We start from the raw sequence: 20,534 nt of genomic DNA, 5'->3' as shown, positions 1-20,534 counted from the left end.
TGGAAATACTCGATCTTCAACTTGCTGAATCTGAGAATGAGCCATTTTTGACAAATAACGCTGAAGGAAAACAGAGAAATCAATTGGCGTTCCCTGCTGATTCTAACATAAATTATAAAATCACTTTGGAAAACGAAATAATATAATAAGCTTTCGCTCTAAAGAAAATGAGCTCAGCTCAGATAAGAAATTTTCATAAATAAAAAATGCCCTACAGATTTTACTAGCGAGTTCGTATTTAAAGTGTTTAACAATGATTTTCTGGAGTACAAATATATGGATTCAGAGATTAACTCAAATCATTCGAAGTTGTTATCTCTGTGTGAGGAATACATCTTACAGTCGAAATCACCGAGTCTTCAGAATAATACCCCAAGTGATAAAGCCCAGGAGATCCCAAGCATTACAATCTCAGGTGAAAAACGGAAATCTTTAGACGAGGAAGAGTTGAGTAAAATTGTTCACGAAATGGAAGCAAGTTTTGAGAATTTACCGACTGTGGTAAATAGCCTCAGTGTGGATGATCTCGAACCTCCGGACTTCTACCGCAGTGTCTCACGTGCTAGTCTTAATCAAGAATTAGAAGGCAGGGAACCACTTTTCATTCATGATATGCCTCTCCAAGTCTTCGATCAGGCCACAGACACACAGGATGACCCGCGATCAAGTGGAGAATTAATTATATATCATCCCAAGTTTTTACCTGTAGGTTAAAATGAACTAGTGTTTACCTGACACTACGGAAACAACGAAACCATGTCAAGAGTTCTGTCTGAAAATAAGATTTTTTGCGCTTTTAAAAAGGAAAATGACAAGTTGAATATTTTAGACACTTTGCATCTACATTTGCGTGAAGAAGGCAGCACTGTTTTTCAGAATTTGAAACCATGTTTCATGACAACAAAAATGAGGTTGTTCATATATCTGAAAATTAAAAAAATCGTTCTTGTTTACAGAAGACAGTAACGTTTTAACGTCATCATTACCTGCAAACATGAGTAAGGTATTACCAGTAAAACGGCAATACAGAAACATCAGAGTTCGTTGCAAATCAATAGATGGAGTCACAGCAGGTAGCTCAGGCCTCAGTGGTGACGAACGCGGAAGTTCGAAAACTCGGGAAGAGAAGGATAGGAGAAGAGGCACAAGGAGAGCGAGATCGAGAGAGTGTAGTTGATGAGATTGCCTTAGCTAACCATAAGAAGAGCATGGTATTAACTGAGATGACTTTAGAGCCCATTAACACACTACCTTCACCACATTTCCTGCTGTCAAAAGGGACCAACCCTCCCGCTCCGTCCGCAGGCACCGGGGCTATCTATACTGCCGAGGTGAAGGTGGTGCAGCGCGCCTCTCTCCCGCCCACACCGGTCCTCGACGGTAAGTGTGTCTCGTCCTTCACTCTGACGGAAATAAGTTTGAGTCTTTCTTTGTTAAACTTGTTTAACGGTTGAAAAATAATAACTTTTATCGTTGAGACTGTGACTTGCATCCCTCGATGATTAAGATTTAGATCGATTAAGTTTGCGTTATTTCTTGCATCCCTAAGTGATTTACTGTCAGCTTAGGGAAAATTGGTCTCTAGTGCAGAGATTCCCAGCCAGTTGATCGCGGAACCTAAATTCTGTATATCAGTAAATCTGAATCATCGAAAATTAGCAAGTGGGGAGTATTCTGATTAGAGCATTTTCCAATTATGAAAGTATAGCAAAGTGTTGCAGGTCTTTTAACTGCTAGAAAAATGGGCCGCAAATCCTATTTCACTTCTTAGCCACTGTTCTAGTGGGTTAGTAAGCGAAAAATTCTCTACTTAATCAACGCTTACGTTACAACAGTGAGGAGAGCACATGCCATCATGCTCGACAGGTCTTAGACTACCGGCCCGTGTCTCTTCAAAATTAGGAAATTTATATTTTATTACGTTTTCTCAACCGTGGCATTGTTAAATTTATTTATAATTATCTTACTCTAGAACAGTTCTTCTCCTGTATTTATTGTGTTGTAATTGCTTAGTTAAATAATTATTGAATCATTCTTATTTGTTTCTAAGGTGTTTCAAATGATTGTTTGAAAAGGCGTGGAGGGTTAGCTAGTGGGATATCTGTAGATAAATTACCGTGAACATACCTAAAGTCTACTGCTGGCTTAATAGTGCCACACTATAATTTCAAGTGACAAAAAACATATATAAAGTACTGGCACAGCGTGTTGCACAGTTTTCACAAAGTACTTGAAAGTACAAATTGACATCACACTGTCTTACAGCGTTACCACAAAGTACCACCAAATTACAACAAATTACTTCACAATTGCTAAGGAGTAGCCTACTGCTATTATAAAATGAGGGCTGGCAGCTTATATATTTGCACGATTGATGACTACCAAAAAGTCGTCATCTCAACAGGCAGTGTGTAGCAAGCCTTGTGTTTGTGGAGTGTGATAAGAACGTGTGGGGTATCAATAGTTCCTCCAACTGATGTATGTAAACAAATTTTAAGTAAGCGTCATTATATTCAGTTGAATACAAATTGAAATTACTCCAAATGTCTGCCTAAGCCATAAACTGTTAGGCTATATAAAAGTTCTACGCCCAACTGTGTATGACAAAAAAAGGATAGAAACTCTTAAGGATAAATTGCATAAGGCATTATTCAACACAAGAGGAAATCGCAGATAGGGAATGCAACAGTATTAGGGTTAATAGAGAGAAGAGAACAAGCAATTCAATGCAATTGAACTGCACTGCATTGAAACACTTAACTACTTGAATACAGGATAAAACAATGCTCACTGTATAACTCTTACAGAGCTCATTACGTCTTTAATTTACACTGTATCCAAATAACTCAGAGCCCCCATGGGCCGCTATCTAACATATCCACAATCCTTAGGTTAGGATTAAATATCCAGACCATGGTCGAATTAGCTCAGAAATCGCTATGCGTTTTTCAGTATGTTCGACATTACAAAAAGTTACGCAGCAGTAACAATGGTCTACTTCAGCGTAATTTTTATGGTTACTTAGTCTTTGGGATTACTTTGGTGTACAATATGGTAAGTTTGGGTTACATAATTATACAGCCTGTCCTCAGAGGGTTTGTACTTGTACCCTTGAGGTAATCACTGCAAAACCACTACGTAATTAGTGCTATAATCTACCAACCTTTCCGTTGTTAGGTTATATTAGGTTAGGTTTGGTGATGCTAAAACAGTGTATTATTCTAAAAAATGTGAAATAAGAAATTCGAAAACTATCTTAAAATCGTCTAGAATTTAATTTGAAAGAAAACCTAGGCTTCAGACCGATACAAAAAAATATGAGTTAACCACAGACTTTATATTATGTAAACCATCGATTTATAATAAAATAAAGTTATAACTTGATAATATTCTCTGTTTAGGACAAAGGTTCACTTGCCAGTGTGCAAGTAAATTATTATTAATACAGTAATATGCTTTCAGACCATCACAAATATTTAGATAACTATGCAGGTGGTGTGTGAGTGAGGTTGGTGAAATGATTTAATCCCTTTACCCTGAGGAAGGGCTGCTATACGATTACTTTAGTGGTTACTTAGATGTTTTTTCTTTTTTTGTGGTGTGTTGTGATACTGTAAAATAACTACAGTACTTTGTGATGGTAGATAACGGTAACTCTTGTATAGGTTAATTTATATTAATAATAATTAATAACTTAAGTAACTTTTGGTATCTTTGGAATACTTTGCTGTCCTTCTAATTCAAAAGTTATGTTGTCATTGTTTAGTGTATGATCAATCGTCTAGACTAACAAAGCAAGTTTGTGATTAACACACGTTATTTAGAACATTTTAACTTATGTCCAATATATCTCAAAATATCTCGGAAAATAATCATGCCCCACCATCTTGTTGTAGAAGCCAAATTGGTTCACAAGTACCCAACCAAATGTGGGAGATGAACTTTATCTCACTTGGTCAGTGGTATTGACTCAATCCTCGTGAATGAGGTGACTGGTAAAATACTTCCGGCCCATGCACCAAATAGAAGATTTTTCTTTTGTTTTGAGATCCAATATTACGAAATACTAAATGATGACTGTGTCCGAACCTTTAAATTTAAAAGTCTCAATACTACTGTGGGTGAATTCAATACATCAGATGAGGAATTCTTCAGAGATTATTGAATTGTATTTTGTCACTGTCAATCGTGTATTTTTCTATATGTCTGGTGCATGTGTTCCCGTTTGAGCAGCTTCATTCTAGTGCTTGTGTTACTGTGTGAGGAACTTCACACTAGTGCTTGTGTTACTGTGTGAGGAACTTCACACTAGTGCTTGTGTTATTGTGTGAGGAACTTCACACTAGGGCTTGTGTTACTGTGTGAGGAACTTCACACTAGTGCTTGTGTTATTGTGTGAGGAACTTCACACTAGGGCTTGTGTTACTGTGTGAGGAACTTCACACTAGGGCTTGTGTTACTGTGTGAGGAACTTCATACTAGTGCATGTGTTACTGTGTGAGGAACTTCACACTAGTGCTTGTGTTACTGTGTGAGGAACTTCACACTAGTGCTTGTGTTACTGTGTGAGGAACTTCACACTAGTGCTTGTGTTACTGTGTGAGGAACTTCACACTAGTGCTTGTGTTACTGTGTGAGGAACTTCACACTAGTGCTTGTGTTACTGTGTGAGGAACTTCATACTAGTGCTTGTGTTACTGTGTGAGGAACTTCATACTAGTGTTTGTGTCGTGTGTAGAACTTCATACTAGTGCTTGTGTTACTGTATGAGGAGCTTCACACTAGTATAAGCTTCAGTGTATGCATATTCATATTACTGAATATGTTTTCCTATTTCCGTGCAGCATCATTACAGCACATGCTATAATGATGCTGCAGTAAAGTTTTGTATTAACGAGCTTCATACGCATCAGTAACATATTTGCATAATTGCTTGTTTATTTTTATTCCGCAATTTTGTAAACAAAAAAATAATTCACACCCTGATGTCCGCAGTGCCTCACCACTCCCTCTTGGATTTCGCGGGTGAGGACAAGTCCGACAAGCGTCGTTCACTCAGCTTCAACCTCGCCGCCAAGGGCTGGGGCACCTACAACAAATTCTACACGCCGGTAACCTTCGCCACGTAGAAGTGTGAGGCTTCGATTCACTTGCCATAAATGCCTTGCAGTCTACAAGAGTCCGGGTTTGGCGTGGGCAATGAAACACCACCCAATTAATCGTTGGGTTGATTTTTAATACTGAAGTCTTAATTGTACAGTGCATCATTCATCTGCTCTATAAAATCACAAATGATGTGAATGTTATCCATTTGTTTATTAGCCTAACAAATCACCTCAACCGCTGTGAATTTCCATCTGACTTTATGTTTAAATCTTGGATGATAAAATATATTGTTATTTTTGGGTTAGTTATTATGTTCTGTTGATTTTTTCCTCCTTGTTGTATAGTTTACTCATAATTGTGCTTAGATTGGAAATTATTCAGATTTGTTCTCTATTAGGGAATAAAATCTATTTATTTACCTCACATAGACATGTCCAATGTTTAGTTCTGACTATTGTATAATTATTTGTAGTGTTCTATGATGACGATCGAGTGTCCTTTTGTGATATTCCCATACTATTAAGTACCTCCTATGTTCTGAATGACCGAGAATCGTTTCCACGAGTTTCTCGAGGGATGATACCCAATTACAGATGACAGAGTGAGTTTGAGGGCTCCAAATTGCATTATTGTCTCTGAGAACCTTGACGACCTGAAAACCCATTTGAAAATTTGTACATACCGAATGTTAGATTAGTATCATGAAGAGATATATGAGGAAGTTATCTCACGTGAGGTTGGTGAGTGTAAGAGCCAGGGTATCAAGGAATGTTTGAACCTTAGTTGTGTATATCGGGTGACGGTAGGTTTGCATAGCCATGCGGCCCTGCGCGGCTTAGCCTTGTAAACAACTTAAATGTATCTCGTATATAGAGTTTTACCTTTGGACATTAATAGGCCTTTCGGTAATTCTTAATAACTGGTATACTTTCAAATTGTTTCAACATAGCGAGATGAACACATTTAGCATTTTAACCTCCATATACGAGACCATTTTAAGCTTGTCCCCGCACAGGACTGCCAGACGCACCGGTGTGGGGCGGCTTATTGGTTGTCATGGGCTGAATACCTTCAATATTACCCAGTCTGCCTATCCTAATGCTGCACCATCTACCCGGCCTATCCACATAATCTACTGTTGTCATCCACACGGCCTAACCCCATATCCTACCACAACCAGTTACCCCACACCGTGTCCAAGGCCCTGCTAACACTGCACTGCCTGAAGCTATGTATCATGCGGAAAATAAACATGTACTGTAGCTGAGTTTAAATTTTCCCTAAGGTGCTGCCTCTCTCTATTTATTGGTCATTATATTGAACTTGTAAATTGTTTCACATAAGCGAAACTGTCTATAAATTTGTACAGTGCAAAATTCACAAAATATCCACAAATAATAAAATTGCTAAGTTTTACCTGAATATACCTGATGTCCACTATTTATCTAGTGGCCTCAATGGGGACAAGAGGCCAAAGTCTTGTCAAGGGTTCCCGCCATTTTTCCTGATCCTATATAATATCAATATGATTTTCATTAGTCCAGAAGCGTATTTGATGCTCGACTCCATGTTGAAAATGGCAAACCACCTTCAGTTATCCCTCAATACAATGCTTATGTTATGATTATGATACAGTCATGGTGGACGCTCACCGTGCCCCGAGAGGAGCAGTCCACTTCTTTAAAAAATATACACATTGAGAAGTGTCCTAACTTATTGATGTATAGAGATTGAGTTTAATTTAATTCTCACTTATGTCTAGGGCTAAAGAATACTTTCTGATTGGTGTGGTAAAAATATTAGTCTGTATTCACTTACATATATATATATATATATATATATATATATATATATATATATATATATATATATATATATATATATATATATATAAATAGTTTGAACTAAAAAAGATTAAAAAACAAAATGGGGGATTAGCTCTAGTGTAGTATGTTATTAATACTGCTTGAGGAGCTATATAAGCTTCTTGCAAGTTAGGGATGGGAATGAATTGTGGTAATGCCAGCTGACTACAGCTGCTTTTACCAACCCATTAAAGCCATGGTATAAAATTAATTATAATGAGGAAAAATGCAGCTAATTAGACTGGTTCATATAACCTTGCTATATACCATGATATTTCATTGCTGAGGTAAATATGTGGGAAATTATTATAATAATTTTGTTCTTAAGTAGCCTGAATAATCATAGGATTCTTTAATGGTCCCACACAATTATTGTTGTTTATTGTATTTAGATTGAGTTTAACCAATCGAGTGGATATGGGAAATCCCTTTATTTAAACATAATTTAAAGCGCTGAATCTAGTTCTTCTGGTGTTCGCTTAACCACTGCACTTGTCACCTGGTTTCGGCAAAACTTCATAGTGCAATTGTCAAGGACATATTTTTGTTGTTTTTATAAATGTTTAGGTAAAGTCAATGTCAAAATGTTCCCAAACAACCATTTTCATTTCAAAACACAGTGATGAAAACATTACAAAACAAAACATAAAAATACAGCCTAATTTAAAAAAAAATAGCACAATTCTCAGAGCGCCTTAATTAAGTGCCCAGCCTAATCGGTTAACCATGCACCTTTTACGAATAAATATAGTACAAGGGACAAACAATTAGCTAGACATCGGAAACACTGCCAAATGAACTCAGACCAGAATCGATTCCGACCTAGAGCCTAGCTTATATTATCAAACATCATTAGATGTATTAAATTGTATGCGTATCATTTGAAGGATGTCCGTGTAGAATATGTGTCCCACGTTATGGTGACGCTGTTAACAGGCCAACAATATTTATAGTTTCCCTAAACTAAACTCGAACAGTTTAGTTTAGTTTACTTATTATGCACTCCATACCAAGCCTGTAGGCGGTTACCGTCCGTTAATTCCGGGGGTCAAGGTCCCCGAGGCCCGGTCTCTGACCAGATCTTGCCAGGAAGTGGAAAAGGTTACAGAGTCACATAATATGGGCTCATGAACTGTACCCCAAAATTCATTTAGCTAAGCAAGTTACACTTAAAAAGCTAGTTACACAGTTTAATAAATTACATCAACTAAAGGTTCGAGAAGGACCAAAAGTATTTGCTTATCATACACACCTCCCGCGAGGCCTTCGTTCACCGTCTCAAGGTCATCGAGGAGGTTTGAGTGAAGTGATCTTGAGAGAGAGACGAGACGTGTAGGGAGGGAGGCCAGCGGGACCATTTCATTTTTTTAACTTCATTTATTTATTATTCACTCCATACTCATCCCGTGGGCGGTGGTGAAAAGAGTTACAGAGGCATAACATATGAATGAACTGGAATGAATTCATGCGTTTATATTATCAAATTCTCCCGCATTGTTCCTTCATCTCTTCACATGCGTTTGTGTTGGAATACACCCGTGAACTATATACAATTTATATACAAGGTAACTCAGCTTTATAACTTAATATAACGTAATATGTGCAAATGCCTCGAAACCAAAGTATAAATTACATATCTTGTATATATGTATATATTGATATGTACATATATATTAATTATATGTCGAAAACAAGAGTTCAACACTTGGCATCGTTACATGCTTAGCGCTGCCAGACGCAAAGTTCTCTGTAATGCGGGAAAAATAATTGCCTACACTGATTTAATCTAACAATACGTTACAAATAATTGACTTTGAATGGTGATAAATATTAAAGTTAACAACTCTTTGGGGTTATCGTGTTTGTAGCCTTGATTTTTTTTATTTTGATACTGAAGACTGCTATGTGGCAACTCATGCTGTATCATGCATGAATACGCTATGAACGATAAGTCATATATCGAACTCATAACGCGGCAGCGCCAGACGGAAGCTAAACACCATGGCTGAAGGAGGCCTGCTGGCAGGACTGGGATGTCTTGAGAGTACCCTGACCATCGTCGGCCTGCTCTATGCCACTAAAGTGATAGTCTACATTCTGTGGGAGGTGTTGGCCGGTGTGCGAGCACTCTTCTGGTCCCGGCTCTTTGATAAGAAGCTGGTTGACACGTATGGCAAGTGGGCAGGTCAGTGACCGTCTCTTATAGTTAATTTAATTTAAAGTTAATTTTAGCTATTATTCCTTTGGGCGTGAAAGAGCTCCACAGGCGTAAGAGAGCTTCATATCAAATTCAACAGGACCTGTTATCAAATAATTATTAAATGATAATAATTATTATCATTTTATTGGAAAATATAGTGACATAGTCCGCTAGGATGCAACCCAAAACAGTTGCCTAACTCCCAGGAACCTATTTTACTACCACGTAAGCAAAGGCATTAGATTAAAGGAAACATTAGCCTAATGCTTCTGACCTGCCTCTTGAGAATGTGACCGAGCCCTCTCGAGTGTTACCTAACGAGGTAGACTACTGTGTTACAAGTTACTTCGGGGGGTTGAGTGAGGCTTGGGTTAGGTTAGATAGACTTTATAAATCTTGGGTAGGAGGTTAATGTACCCAAATCTGCACAGTCATCGTGACTTATTGTGTGGCTCAACAACAAGTTGTGTTGAGCACAGCGTTATATATATATATATATATATATATATATATATATATATATATATATATATATATATATATATATATATATATATATATATATTTACTAATCCGAGTAAATGTAAAGTAATGAAACTAGGCAGTGGAAACAGGATACCGAATGGGAGATGAAGTCTTTCATGAAACGGACAGAGAGAAAGATCTAGGAGTGAATATCACACCAAACCTGTCTCCTGAAGCCCACATAAAAAGAATAACATTGGCAGCGTATGCAAGGCTGGCTAACATCAGAACTGCCTTCAGGAACCTGTGTAAGGAACCATTCAGAACCTTGTTTACCACATATGTAAGACCAATCCTGGAGTATGCGGCCCCAGCATGGAGCCAGGTAACTCGGCCACTGGCCATCTAACGTCATAAGGTTACAGCCAAGCTCACACCTGCAGACGTTGCAAAATTGAATGAACTAGTTCTTGAAGTAAAAGTTCTTTAGGGTCCCGGAAGTACAATCAGGTTCGTTTTCGACCTACAATCGAAAATTCCGAGTTCGAATCCCTGGCGTCCCGGGACTGAAATGGTTAGGCGCGTTTCCTATCATCTAATGACCCTGTCCACCTAGCAGTAAATAGGTACCAAGGAGTTAGCTTGTTGTAGGGTTGCATTCTGGGGGGGGGGGTCAGCAATTAGACCCTGGAGGGGGGGAAACCTCGACTTAACCCTAACATGTACTGTATGTGTACTGGCTGCCTGTCCCCCCGCCACAGTGGATGGATGAATTAACCAAAATCCTGTAAAGGCAAAAGGCCAGGCCTTCTGTGGTGACTTTAAACATCATTACCAGTTTAGTCAGTCTTGCCTAAGTTCTCTGAAGCATTCAACGAGATTTGGAAAAGTGGATCGTAACTCGTGGCGCCAGCATATTTAGTAGCCTCAATTTCTCAAAGTAGCCTCAAAGGTTCCCATTTTTAATTCATATAAAATGAAAATTAAATTAACTATAATAGAGATTATGGATGCAAATAATCTTTTTCCTGTCAGACATGTTTCTTAAAGCTTAATACTATATATATGCGACTTCAATTTGTTTGTCACTCAAGCGACTTCAATTTAATCATATTTCAGGAAACAGCGCATAGGCAATAATTTGGTGTTTATGTATATCAGAGTGTGTTGTATGTACATTTACAGTGGTAACGGGCAGTACAGACGGCATTGGGAAGGAATACGCCAGACAGCTGGCCAAATATGGCATGAATGTCGTCCTCATCTCGCGTACACAGAACAAACTAAAGGAAGTTTCAACTGAGATTGGTGAGCAACTTCGTTTTATTGCAGAATATATTAGATTCTTTTAAATAATATCTGCGAATAATTTTCATATTAAAGATTTACATGCTACCATTTTATATTTCATTTCTGAAAATACCTGTTTAGACCCAAAGTTTATGCAAGTGTTGCTGATATATCGATGATTTTCGCAGATTCCAATTGCTGCAGGCAGCCAGTTTGGAAGATTAATAATCCTTAGGCTTTCAAAAGTCAGAAGTAACATTCTTTATTCATTGCTATTCTTTAACCACACAAGCGTGATATGTGATGCAATATTAATGGAATATGTACTGATTATTAAAGCCTGTAAAAGGCTAACAGCCAAACTGAATCATATTTTGTTTACATATGTGTTTATTGTAATGTTCTTAGAGTGCACATTATCAAGCATCTACTTTCGTATGCTAAGATATTTTGGTAAGTTATAAAAATATTTTTAGATTATGTCTAACAAATGTCCATCATTTTATTAAGTATTTGTTATATATTTGTTACATGTAATGTGACAATATTTAATCTTAGTGAGTTTCAAAAATAGTTATCTTTTTCTTATGAATAATAAAAATAAATATAATTAATAATAACTGCAAACAATAATAAAGTATGCCCCATTAAAGGGCAAGGAAATATGGAGTTGAGGTTGAAAACTATCCCGGTGGACTTCAGTCTGGGCCCCATTGTCTACGAAGAACTAGCCAAACACCTACAAGATAAGGAGATAGGAGTTTTGGGTGAGTGTTTGGTAACTCAGATGTGACGTTTGTAAACAGTCTTACGTGTATCAAATAATGAGATAGTTATGTAATAATGTTTATATATATTTTATATTTATATAGTTTATATATATATGTTTATGTTTATTTCAATATATTGAAAATGGATAATGCAATTATGTTGAACACTAAATGTTGATGCTAGGAAACATTTAATAAGCTTTGATTTGTGAATCTTTCATTCGTAAAAGAAAATATGATAAAAGAAATCAAGTTCCAGTTAATCAGGCGCTTCATGGTTTAACAAAAATTCTTTAAACAAAATGTCACGTTTTACCATTGCAGTAAACAACGTCGGGGTTTGCTTAAATCCGCCAACCAAGTTTGGTAATGTGACGGACCAAGAGATCTGGGCCCACGTTCATGTCAACGTGGGGTCTGTGCCCGCCATGACCAAACTAGTGTTGCCAGGCATGCTTGCACGCAACAAAGGGGCTATCATCAACATAGCATCAATGTCTGCCCACAGTCCTACGCCCTCGCTGGGGATATACTCTGCCACAAAGGTACACTATATCAGATTATCAGTAGTAGTGCCAGTATAATTTGTTGATTAAGAAACAGTACAGGTAGAAATACTTTATAAAGCATCTGAGCTTAGACAAATTTAAGTACCATGACCCTCAAGGTCCCAATCTTTGTTTAGGCTTAACAACAATATTAGCTATTTGTGCACCAAAAAGTCAATTTTGTTTAGAATAAACAAGTTTTAAAATTTAGTTCATCTTTATATGTATAGATGTGTCTATGTAAATCAAAATTGAATTAACACATGGTGAATAATGTGAAAATAGTGTGGTTAAATATTGTCATATTTATTATATATATATATATATATATATATATATATATATATATATATATATATATATATATATATATATATATATATATATATATATATATAGGGAAGAAAGTTATCTGTTTTTGTTTTTTCACAAGGCCTTCGTGGACTACTTCTCGTCGTCCCTACACTGGGAGTACCGGGACACAGGCCTCACTATTCAGACCATCAACCCCGGCTACGTATCCACCAACATGACCAAATACTCTGCATATATTCACAGCCCAAGTAAGTCGAGTACCGATCCCACCCACTAATTAGGCTTTCCACCCTCAGAAAGTTCGGTATCAACCCCATTTTAGTTAGGATTTACAGTCATTGTAAAATCAATACCAACCTCACTAGTTGGGGGCTTTCCAATCTCAGTAAGTGGAATATCAATCATACTAATTAGGCGTTCCAACCCCCTGTAAGTGATGTAGGCTGCTAGCCAAAGTAGTGTACCATCATATATATTTTACTTCATGAGGCACAGAAAACACAATGAAGACTATTTTTTTGTTTTGGTATCTCATTCGAATCGCTTTTGGTAAAAACAAATTACAATATTTAACAGATGTTTTGCCTGAGGAACCAGTCTTCTCCGAGGCATGTTACAAAATATCTTCCTGTATGGTATAGAATGTGTTATATTTAAAGGGGTCAGTGTAAGTCACAGATATGGCTATATAATTGTATTCGCCACAGGAAATTAAACATATAAATAATGATAATAAAATGTCTAGAACAATTGGAAGATTGTATACCTGACGAACACTAACCAAAGGATCTTGGCCACGTTCTGTACAACTCAATGGGAATCTGGACTCTTTTTAAATATAAGTCCATAGGGCGTACACTATGGGAATTCAAGATAACAATATACACATCGCAGAGCCTGTAATGCTCAGAGATGTAGAGATACAGTCCCTCGAGGCTCAGTGGGTCTACGTTCATATCTTGGTCTGGGATGATTAACTAGTCGCCAATCCTTGAATGTTTGCCTCTGTTCACCCACCAATAATTGGATAGCTGGTAGTTAACCGATTTGTGAGTCGTGTCCCAAGGAAAATTAGTGGGTAAGGCTTACCATAAGCTATAGGAAAGGAAAGCTCTCAACTAGCTAACCATGAATCAGAAGTCTTTTGTTCCTTTACCCTTCAGTGTAAAAAAAGAATTAGATGTTGATTTTAATTAATTTAATGCTATATTGAAGGGTAATATTTTAATCGGTCATATATGTCTCTGTCTGCGGTTTGGATTATTTATACGTTCATTGAAGTTATATACTGAATAATCATTTATATTTTTAAACAGGTGCCACTGTTCCAACAGCATCGGAATATGTCAGTAGTGCTCTGTCAACACTCGGGTACTCTCAGCGCTCTAGTGGCTACTGGAGTCACGCTATCCAAGTGAGTATATGTAAAACTTGTATGAGATTTGAATATTTTATATTTAAATAATGTTAAATTAATTGTACAATACTATTTTCTTTATACAAAAGTAAATTAATAAACGTGGATTATTAGCAAAGTATCAAGAGCGATTATTATTACAGCGATCAGTAGTTTTACACTGATTGTGACTATGATATATATTGCTTCAGCCTACAGTTTAGACCTATTGTCTTGTGTATGACCCTCTTTCCTGCGTGACAGTGAATACCAGCATTATCCTCACTTTAATAAGACTTAATTGAAATCCTCAGATTAGGCAAAATTGTAGTTAATTTTGTCAATAAAGATGTTAATAATAATAAGTACTTTTGCAAAGCCTTCAGTACCCAGTGTACTGTTCTCCCATAGCTACAAATTAAATATATATACACAGAAAGGTGTATCTTGTTTTATTTCTTATATAAACTCAAGAGTTTATTCTAGTCTTGGATTATGTTTAATAGTGAATATGTATACTTGCTGGTTAGTCAGAGCTTTTGTGGTGGCATTAACCCTCCAGTGGCCGATAAGCCACTGATAATCCCACCAAAAACTCCTTCAGTGCAAGTTATATATTTACTTAGAAGTGTTCCCTTGTTCTTGATGTATATACATAATTTACATAATGTTCAGGACGTAAGTATACATACAGCTTTCAGTTTAACTTATTATGCACACCCATACCCATCCCGAGCGGTAGTGAAAAAGCATAGAGGCACATAATTAATTTAGCTAAGCAAGTTATTGATGACCTGGTTGCATAATTTGTTAACGAATAAATCAACTGTATTTCCACAGTTTATCGATCAATTATATTATCTTGAGGTCACATCACCGTGACCTCAAAGGCTCCTAACACAAGAAGGGAAGTTTTCTTAGTTAAGCTAGTTACATAGAATTATAATTTGCCTATCATGCCCCCCCCCACACTCATCCAGTGGGCACCAGTGGAAAGATTCGTTGGTAGTCCTAACACCCAATACCAAATTGTATCCACATAATAAAAGTCCGTAGATATTACTATATAATATCAGTAGTATATTGTTGCATATATGTATGCATATGATCGAAAATTAATTGTTAATTCGTAGGTATTATTCAATTAAACACAACTGGTTTTCTGCCACTTTTGAGTATTTCATGCTTATTTAATTAATGTATATACGGAAAGTGAGGCATGTTTTACTTATTTAGGAATCTCTCTTTTTTTTCTCAGACATATTTCATGAACAATGTCTTCAATAAGTGGATCTTGCTGTACATACTAGGCGCCTGGCACACTTTCTTAGAAGAAGACAGCAAGAGAAGAAGAAGCAATGAAACTAAATTGTTACTTCGGACCAGCTCGGAAATACACACACGAAATTAAGGTGTTTTATTTATTTGTGTGTACTCACCTAGTTGTGCTTGCGGGGGTTGAGCTTTGGCTCTTTGGTCCCGCCTCTCAACCGTCAATTAACTGGTGTACAGATTCCTGAGCCTACTAGGCTCCATCATATCTACATTTGAAACTGTGTATGGAGTCAGCCTCCACCACATCACTTCCAAGTGCCTTCCATTTACTAACTACTCTGACACTGAAAAAGTTCTTTCTAACGTCTCTTTGGCTCATTTGGGTACTCGGCTTCCACCTGTGTCCCCTTGTGCGTGTACCACCCGTGTTAAATAATCTATCCTTGTCTACTCTGTCAATTTCCCTGATAATCTTGTATGTGGTAATCATGTCTCTTCTGTCTTCCAGCGACGTGAGGTGCAGTAAATCACGAAGCAATTAACGTGATGAATAATGTGACAATGTCTCTCCACGAAGAAAAATGAAACAGGAAATTCCTAAGTATTTTCAGATTACTCAATATATATTCAAGAAGAATGTATAAACCAAAAAAGGATCCTGCTGAAGATGTATTATTTCGAAAGACGAAAGTACCTAAGGAATTGAAGACTAAAACCAGAACCAGTAGATGAGACGACGACATTACTTAAGGAACATATATATATATATATATATATATATATATATATATATATATATATATATATATATATATATATATATATATATTTATATATATATTTGTCTACCACACTATCGTGGAATTTAAAATTTCATTCACTTAGACACTAGGAAACTCGAACCGCCGACCAGGCCCAATAGGAAAAATTTCGATGAAACAATCCACTGTCCAAATGAAATGTTATACTTTCCCCGCCACTTCCTTGGATCGCTGTCTTTGAAATCTTTACACTACTTAAATTGCTGCCTCTTAAATACTACACAATATTCATATATACACATCTGTATATGCTGAAATATATGTAAAGAACCTTAAACACACTCGCAGCTCCCTAACAAAAATGAGCAAACTTAGCTACCAAATCACGTCGTGATTTGGTAGCCAAATGCTGACTCGTCGTGTTAGCAAGGCGGACAGACCGACAGATTTTTATTTATTTTTTTTTTTTGAGGTATATACAAGAGTTGTTACATTCTTCAAAAAGTAACCCACCAAACTAAGGGAGCCGAGCGGACAGCACGCTGGACTTGTGATCCTGTGGTCCTGGGTTCGATCCCAGGCGCCGGCGAGAAACAATGGGCAGAGTTTCTTTCACCCTATGCCCCTGTTACCTAGCAGTAAAATAGGTACCTGGGTGTTAGTCAGCTGTCACGGGCTGCTTCCTGGGGGTGGAGGCCTGGTCGAGGACCGGGCCGCGGGGACACTAAAAAGCCCCGAAATCATCTCAAGATAACCTCAAGATTCTTGTACAGCCACTAGTACGCGTAGCGTTTCAGGCAGGTCCCTGGAATACGATCCCCGCCGCGAAGAATCGTTTTTACAACCAAGTACACATTTTACTGTTGAGTTAAACAGAGGCTACAGTTAAGGATTTGCGCCCAGTAAATCCACCCGGCAGAGATACGAACCCATGACAAAGCGCTCGCGGAACGCCAGGTGAGTGTCTTACCACTACACCACGGAGATATCATAACTCATACTATATTCCCAATTTCCAAACTTAATACTGCGGCTTTTACAACAGAGATATAACTGCCCATATCTAACTCAATTTATTTCAAGCTTTTCACGTGCTGTTTCAGCTGCCGTGTCCGTGTGATCATCATGCTGGACAACAACTATGTGAGACGGTATCTATCCAAAAGAGACTCAAAAACAAACGTTACATAATAAAGATTCTACAAATTATTTTGTAAAATATAGTTCCTAAAAACCACTAAAAAAAATATGTTTTTTTAATTTATATCTTAAAAAAGTTACATAAAATATTTGTACCTTTTTTCATATATAATTTTTTTTTAGATACTGTTTCAGGCGGAACCAGATCTCATTGGACTGGTCTAACAACCAAGCTGTTGGACGTAGCTTATTTTTAAGGGAATTTTTTTCCTCAATAAATATCTTTATGGGCTTCAAAGCATATTATTGTTTATTTAGGTTTTAGACAATACTCTCAATTATCTTCCATATTGTTCCAGTCGTCATTTTACAAGGAAAAACACATGTTAAATAGTTTCAGTATTTACTCTATAAATAGTATAAGCTTTCGATCTTTTTTTTTTTAATAATATACACTACATTACATATACTTAATATAATTTTACCTGACATAACACTAGTGACCTCGACGAAGATGAGAAGCCGGCGGATTGTCTAAGGTCCCCCCCCCCTATAAATGAAAAACGACTCACAATTGATGAAGTTCCGAACACTTCCGGAACAAGTGGATCGCTGACGACGTTTGTTCGAACCACAACAAAATACATGCTTCACCCACGTAATACAAATAATCGCCAACAGAACCTATACACCTAACCTAATCTAACCAATGCCTAAATGTGCTCAATATACTAATAAATAACAATATTAATTTATATTTGAGAAAATTTATTTTTGAATGGACAGCATGTTAATTAAAATTGCTGAATGCGTCTTTAGGTTGTTGTTGTTTCAGATTTAGCTACTCAGAACGAAGTGTCCATGTAGCACGGGCTATGGTGAGCCCGTAACGTCTTTAGGGCCGACCACTGGATGGAATGGACTTAGTCTGAGGACCGGTTGCACAACTGAGAATTCAGGGTTCAAATCCCGGGCGAGAAATAGACGATTGAGTGTGGTTTCCTATCACCTAATGCCGCTATTCACTTAACAGTAATAGGTTTTTAGGAGTTAATCAGTATGTTATGGGATTGCATCCTGGGGAGGGTCAGTAATTCGACCCTGGTGGAAGAAACCTCGGTAAAAGCTTGACATACATTGACTACCTGTCCCCTAACACAATGAGTTATTACAATTAAATTTTGTTAATTGAATTGTAGGTTTTACCCGAAAAGCTCTGCGTTTTAGCGGCTTTATTTAATATGAAATACCTGTTACCTTCAAATATATATGTGTAAGCATATTTATAAATTATAATAATAATAATAATATGACCCTTTATACAAGTTGCATGTGTGTTATATAGCTGATCCAGTTACAATATTATTTTCCTTATGCCTTTACAACTCTACAATTTTCCAGGAAATATAATATTGATTAATGTGAAAAGTCACATTTACATGCATGCGTTACCTTGTGATGATTTCAGAGCTTAGCATACCCGTGGCCTGGTCCTCGACCAGGCCTCCTGCGCTACCTAGTTTGGAAACTGGATTTTTGGCTAAAATTTCTTGTAATCGACTATTAAATGAAGGCTAATTGTCAGTTACCCCTACTCAAAAAATAAAAGGACCCGTTTTCTTTAAAAGCACAATAAGTAATTATTATTTGTATATTATATACAGGAGCAAAAAATAAAATTTCATATATGTAATTATTTACAAAATAATAATGCTTATATAACTACATAGAAAAAAGTATATTTTTCCTTTACTTAAAAATAATTACATAAAATGTTATGGCTTTCTTTATATATAAATTATTTTTAAGCACTATTTTAAGTGCACCTTAAATCTTTTGGTCTGGTCTAATAACCAAGCTGTTAGACGTAGCTTATTTTTTCAAGGAATAAGTTCCTCAATATACATTATAAACAGGTAAGTATAATAATACATGCTTTTTCTATAAATAATTAGGACTTTTGATCCTCTCTTTGCAAGAAAAAATACGTTAAATAGTTCCAGCATTTACGCAAGAGATAGTATAAGCTTTCAATCTCTATCGAATTATACGATATGAAAAATTGCCTTAAATCATTGCAAACCTTAATGTTGTTTTTGTTTAAGATTCGCTACCTGGAACAAAAAGATGCATCTCAAAAGGATAGAGTAGCTTAGGTTGAACAAATCCATAAGGATGCTCCCGGACGCAGGTTCGAATCCTCGTCACGGCCCTTGTGGATTTGTTCATTTGATGCATCACGTTAGTGTGATCTCTGTGTGTAGCTTAGGTTATTTCTACCCTCCTCTACTTCATGTTCCTCAAGGGGTTCACAAATCCAGTGAATACAAATCCACAAATCACAGTACAAAAATCATCATTTACTTTGCACATTAAAACAGTCAACACTGCATTATGTTACATTGTGTTACACTCTTGGGGACAAAGTGCTTGTACCTCCTAAGTATTCTTTCAAACCATTATCACACATCCAAACAATTTGATGTGGTACAATCCACAACATTGTATACAGCACCTTGAGAAAGAACATTTTTTAATACACTAAAACATAAATTAGATCTTTCATTCACCTTCACTGAAGCACTAGGGCATTATATCACGTTTCATCATTGTTGTTATTATAAGCCTTTACAAACTGGTTGACTGTGGAAAGTCGCATTCACATGCACGAATTACCTAGTTTGCAAAATGAAAAATATTAAAGTCATTTCATTGTGCATGTAGTTTGCAGACTTTAGATTTTTGTCTAAAATCAGGTATTATGTTCCCCACTATGGCCTTCTTACATTATACTACTAGCTAATCTATCCCTATTTAACGTATATTATAAATAACAAATGCGCGAACAATTTGGAGGATGTTAAGCCAAACAACTTCTTCAAAAAATTAAATGTAACACAAACAAGGAGGAACGGTTTAATGCTCAACAAGCCACAGCGTAGGACTGAAAACAGATGCTTTATCCTCCAGAGTTATAAACCCATTTGTTACGATCCCAACTACATCGTCGGAGTATGGAGTAGCGACGTCAGCGCCATCTGTGAGTCTGCTCCCTAACCCCCACAATATCGGACGCAATGTGGACAATGCTTTCTGGTGGTAGCTGTCTAATACCTGTAAAGGGCTCAAGCTTCCTGCCTTGGTCAGCCAGAGGAGTCGCTATGGATGACCTCTGGTGAGGTGGCGACCAGAAATCAGCGCCATCTGTTGCGATATGAGCTGAAATGTCAATGCCAGAGTCAGTAAGTGGTATTTCCTAGTTCCACCAGTACCGGCCAGTTTACTGATGACGTGTCTGTATCCACAGAGGCGACGTAGGGCTGCAGTGGTACGGAGAAAGGCAGTATACCCTGGGCAGCCTACTCTCTCTCTACTTAATTCTGCTTGACGACTAAGTGAGCCG

At 37.0% G+C, this 20,534-nt stretch overlaps 2 protein-coding genes and 1 long non-coding RNA gene across 21 annotated transcripts in view; 2 read left to right on the top strand and 1 right to left on the bottom strand.

Annotated features, from left to right (window-relative positions):
- The window catches only part of LOC123765032 (uro-adherence factor A), a 136,434-nt gene extending 130,066 nt beyond the window's left edge, over positions 1–6,368 (top strand). For 13 of the 19 annotated variants that reach the window (XM_069333452.1, XM_069333443.1, XM_069333453.1 and 10 more), the window contains one exon: positions 4,996–6,368. In XM_069333452.1, the coding sequence (XP_069189553.1) occupies positions 4,996–5,115 (120 nt within the window). In that variant the 3' untranslated portion in view covers positions 5,116–6,368. Of the gene's footprint in view, positions 1–1,305; positions 1,381–4,995 lie in introns of all 19 variants that reach the window. The other 6 variants (XM_045753409.2, XM_069333456.1, XM_045753406.2 and 3 more) reach the window with 2 other exon arrangements.
- LOC138349868 (uncharacterized) overlaps positions 1–20,534 on the bottom strand; it is a 214,329-nt gene that overhangs the window by 183,243 nt on the left and 10,552 nt on the right. The window lies entirely within an intron of this gene.
- LOC123765031 (inactive hydroxysteroid dehydrogenase-like protein 1) lies at positions 8,931–15,690 on the top strand. The gene is given in 8 exon segments (XM_069333441.1): positions 8,931–9,156; positions 10,822–10,948; positions 11,586–11,607; positions 11,609–11,693; positions 12,021–12,241; positions 12,678–12,807; positions 13,876–13,973; positions 15,214–15,690. Coding segments are annotated over 8 exon segments (1,020 nt in total). The 5' UTR covers positions 8,931–8,972; the 3' UTR covers positions 15,367–15,690.

Source organism: Procambarus clarkii, chromosome 29, assembly GCF_040958095.1.
Source record: "Procambarus clarkii isolate CNS0578487 chromosome 29, FALCON_Pclarkii_2.0, whole genome shotgun sequence".
Classification (NCBI taxonomy): Eukaryota; Metazoa; Arthropoda; class Malacostraca; order Decapoda; family Cambaridae; genus Procambarus; species Procambarus clarkii.
Note: the sequence above shows the minus strand (reverse complement) of the source record. Positions and strands in the feature narration are given on the sequence as shown.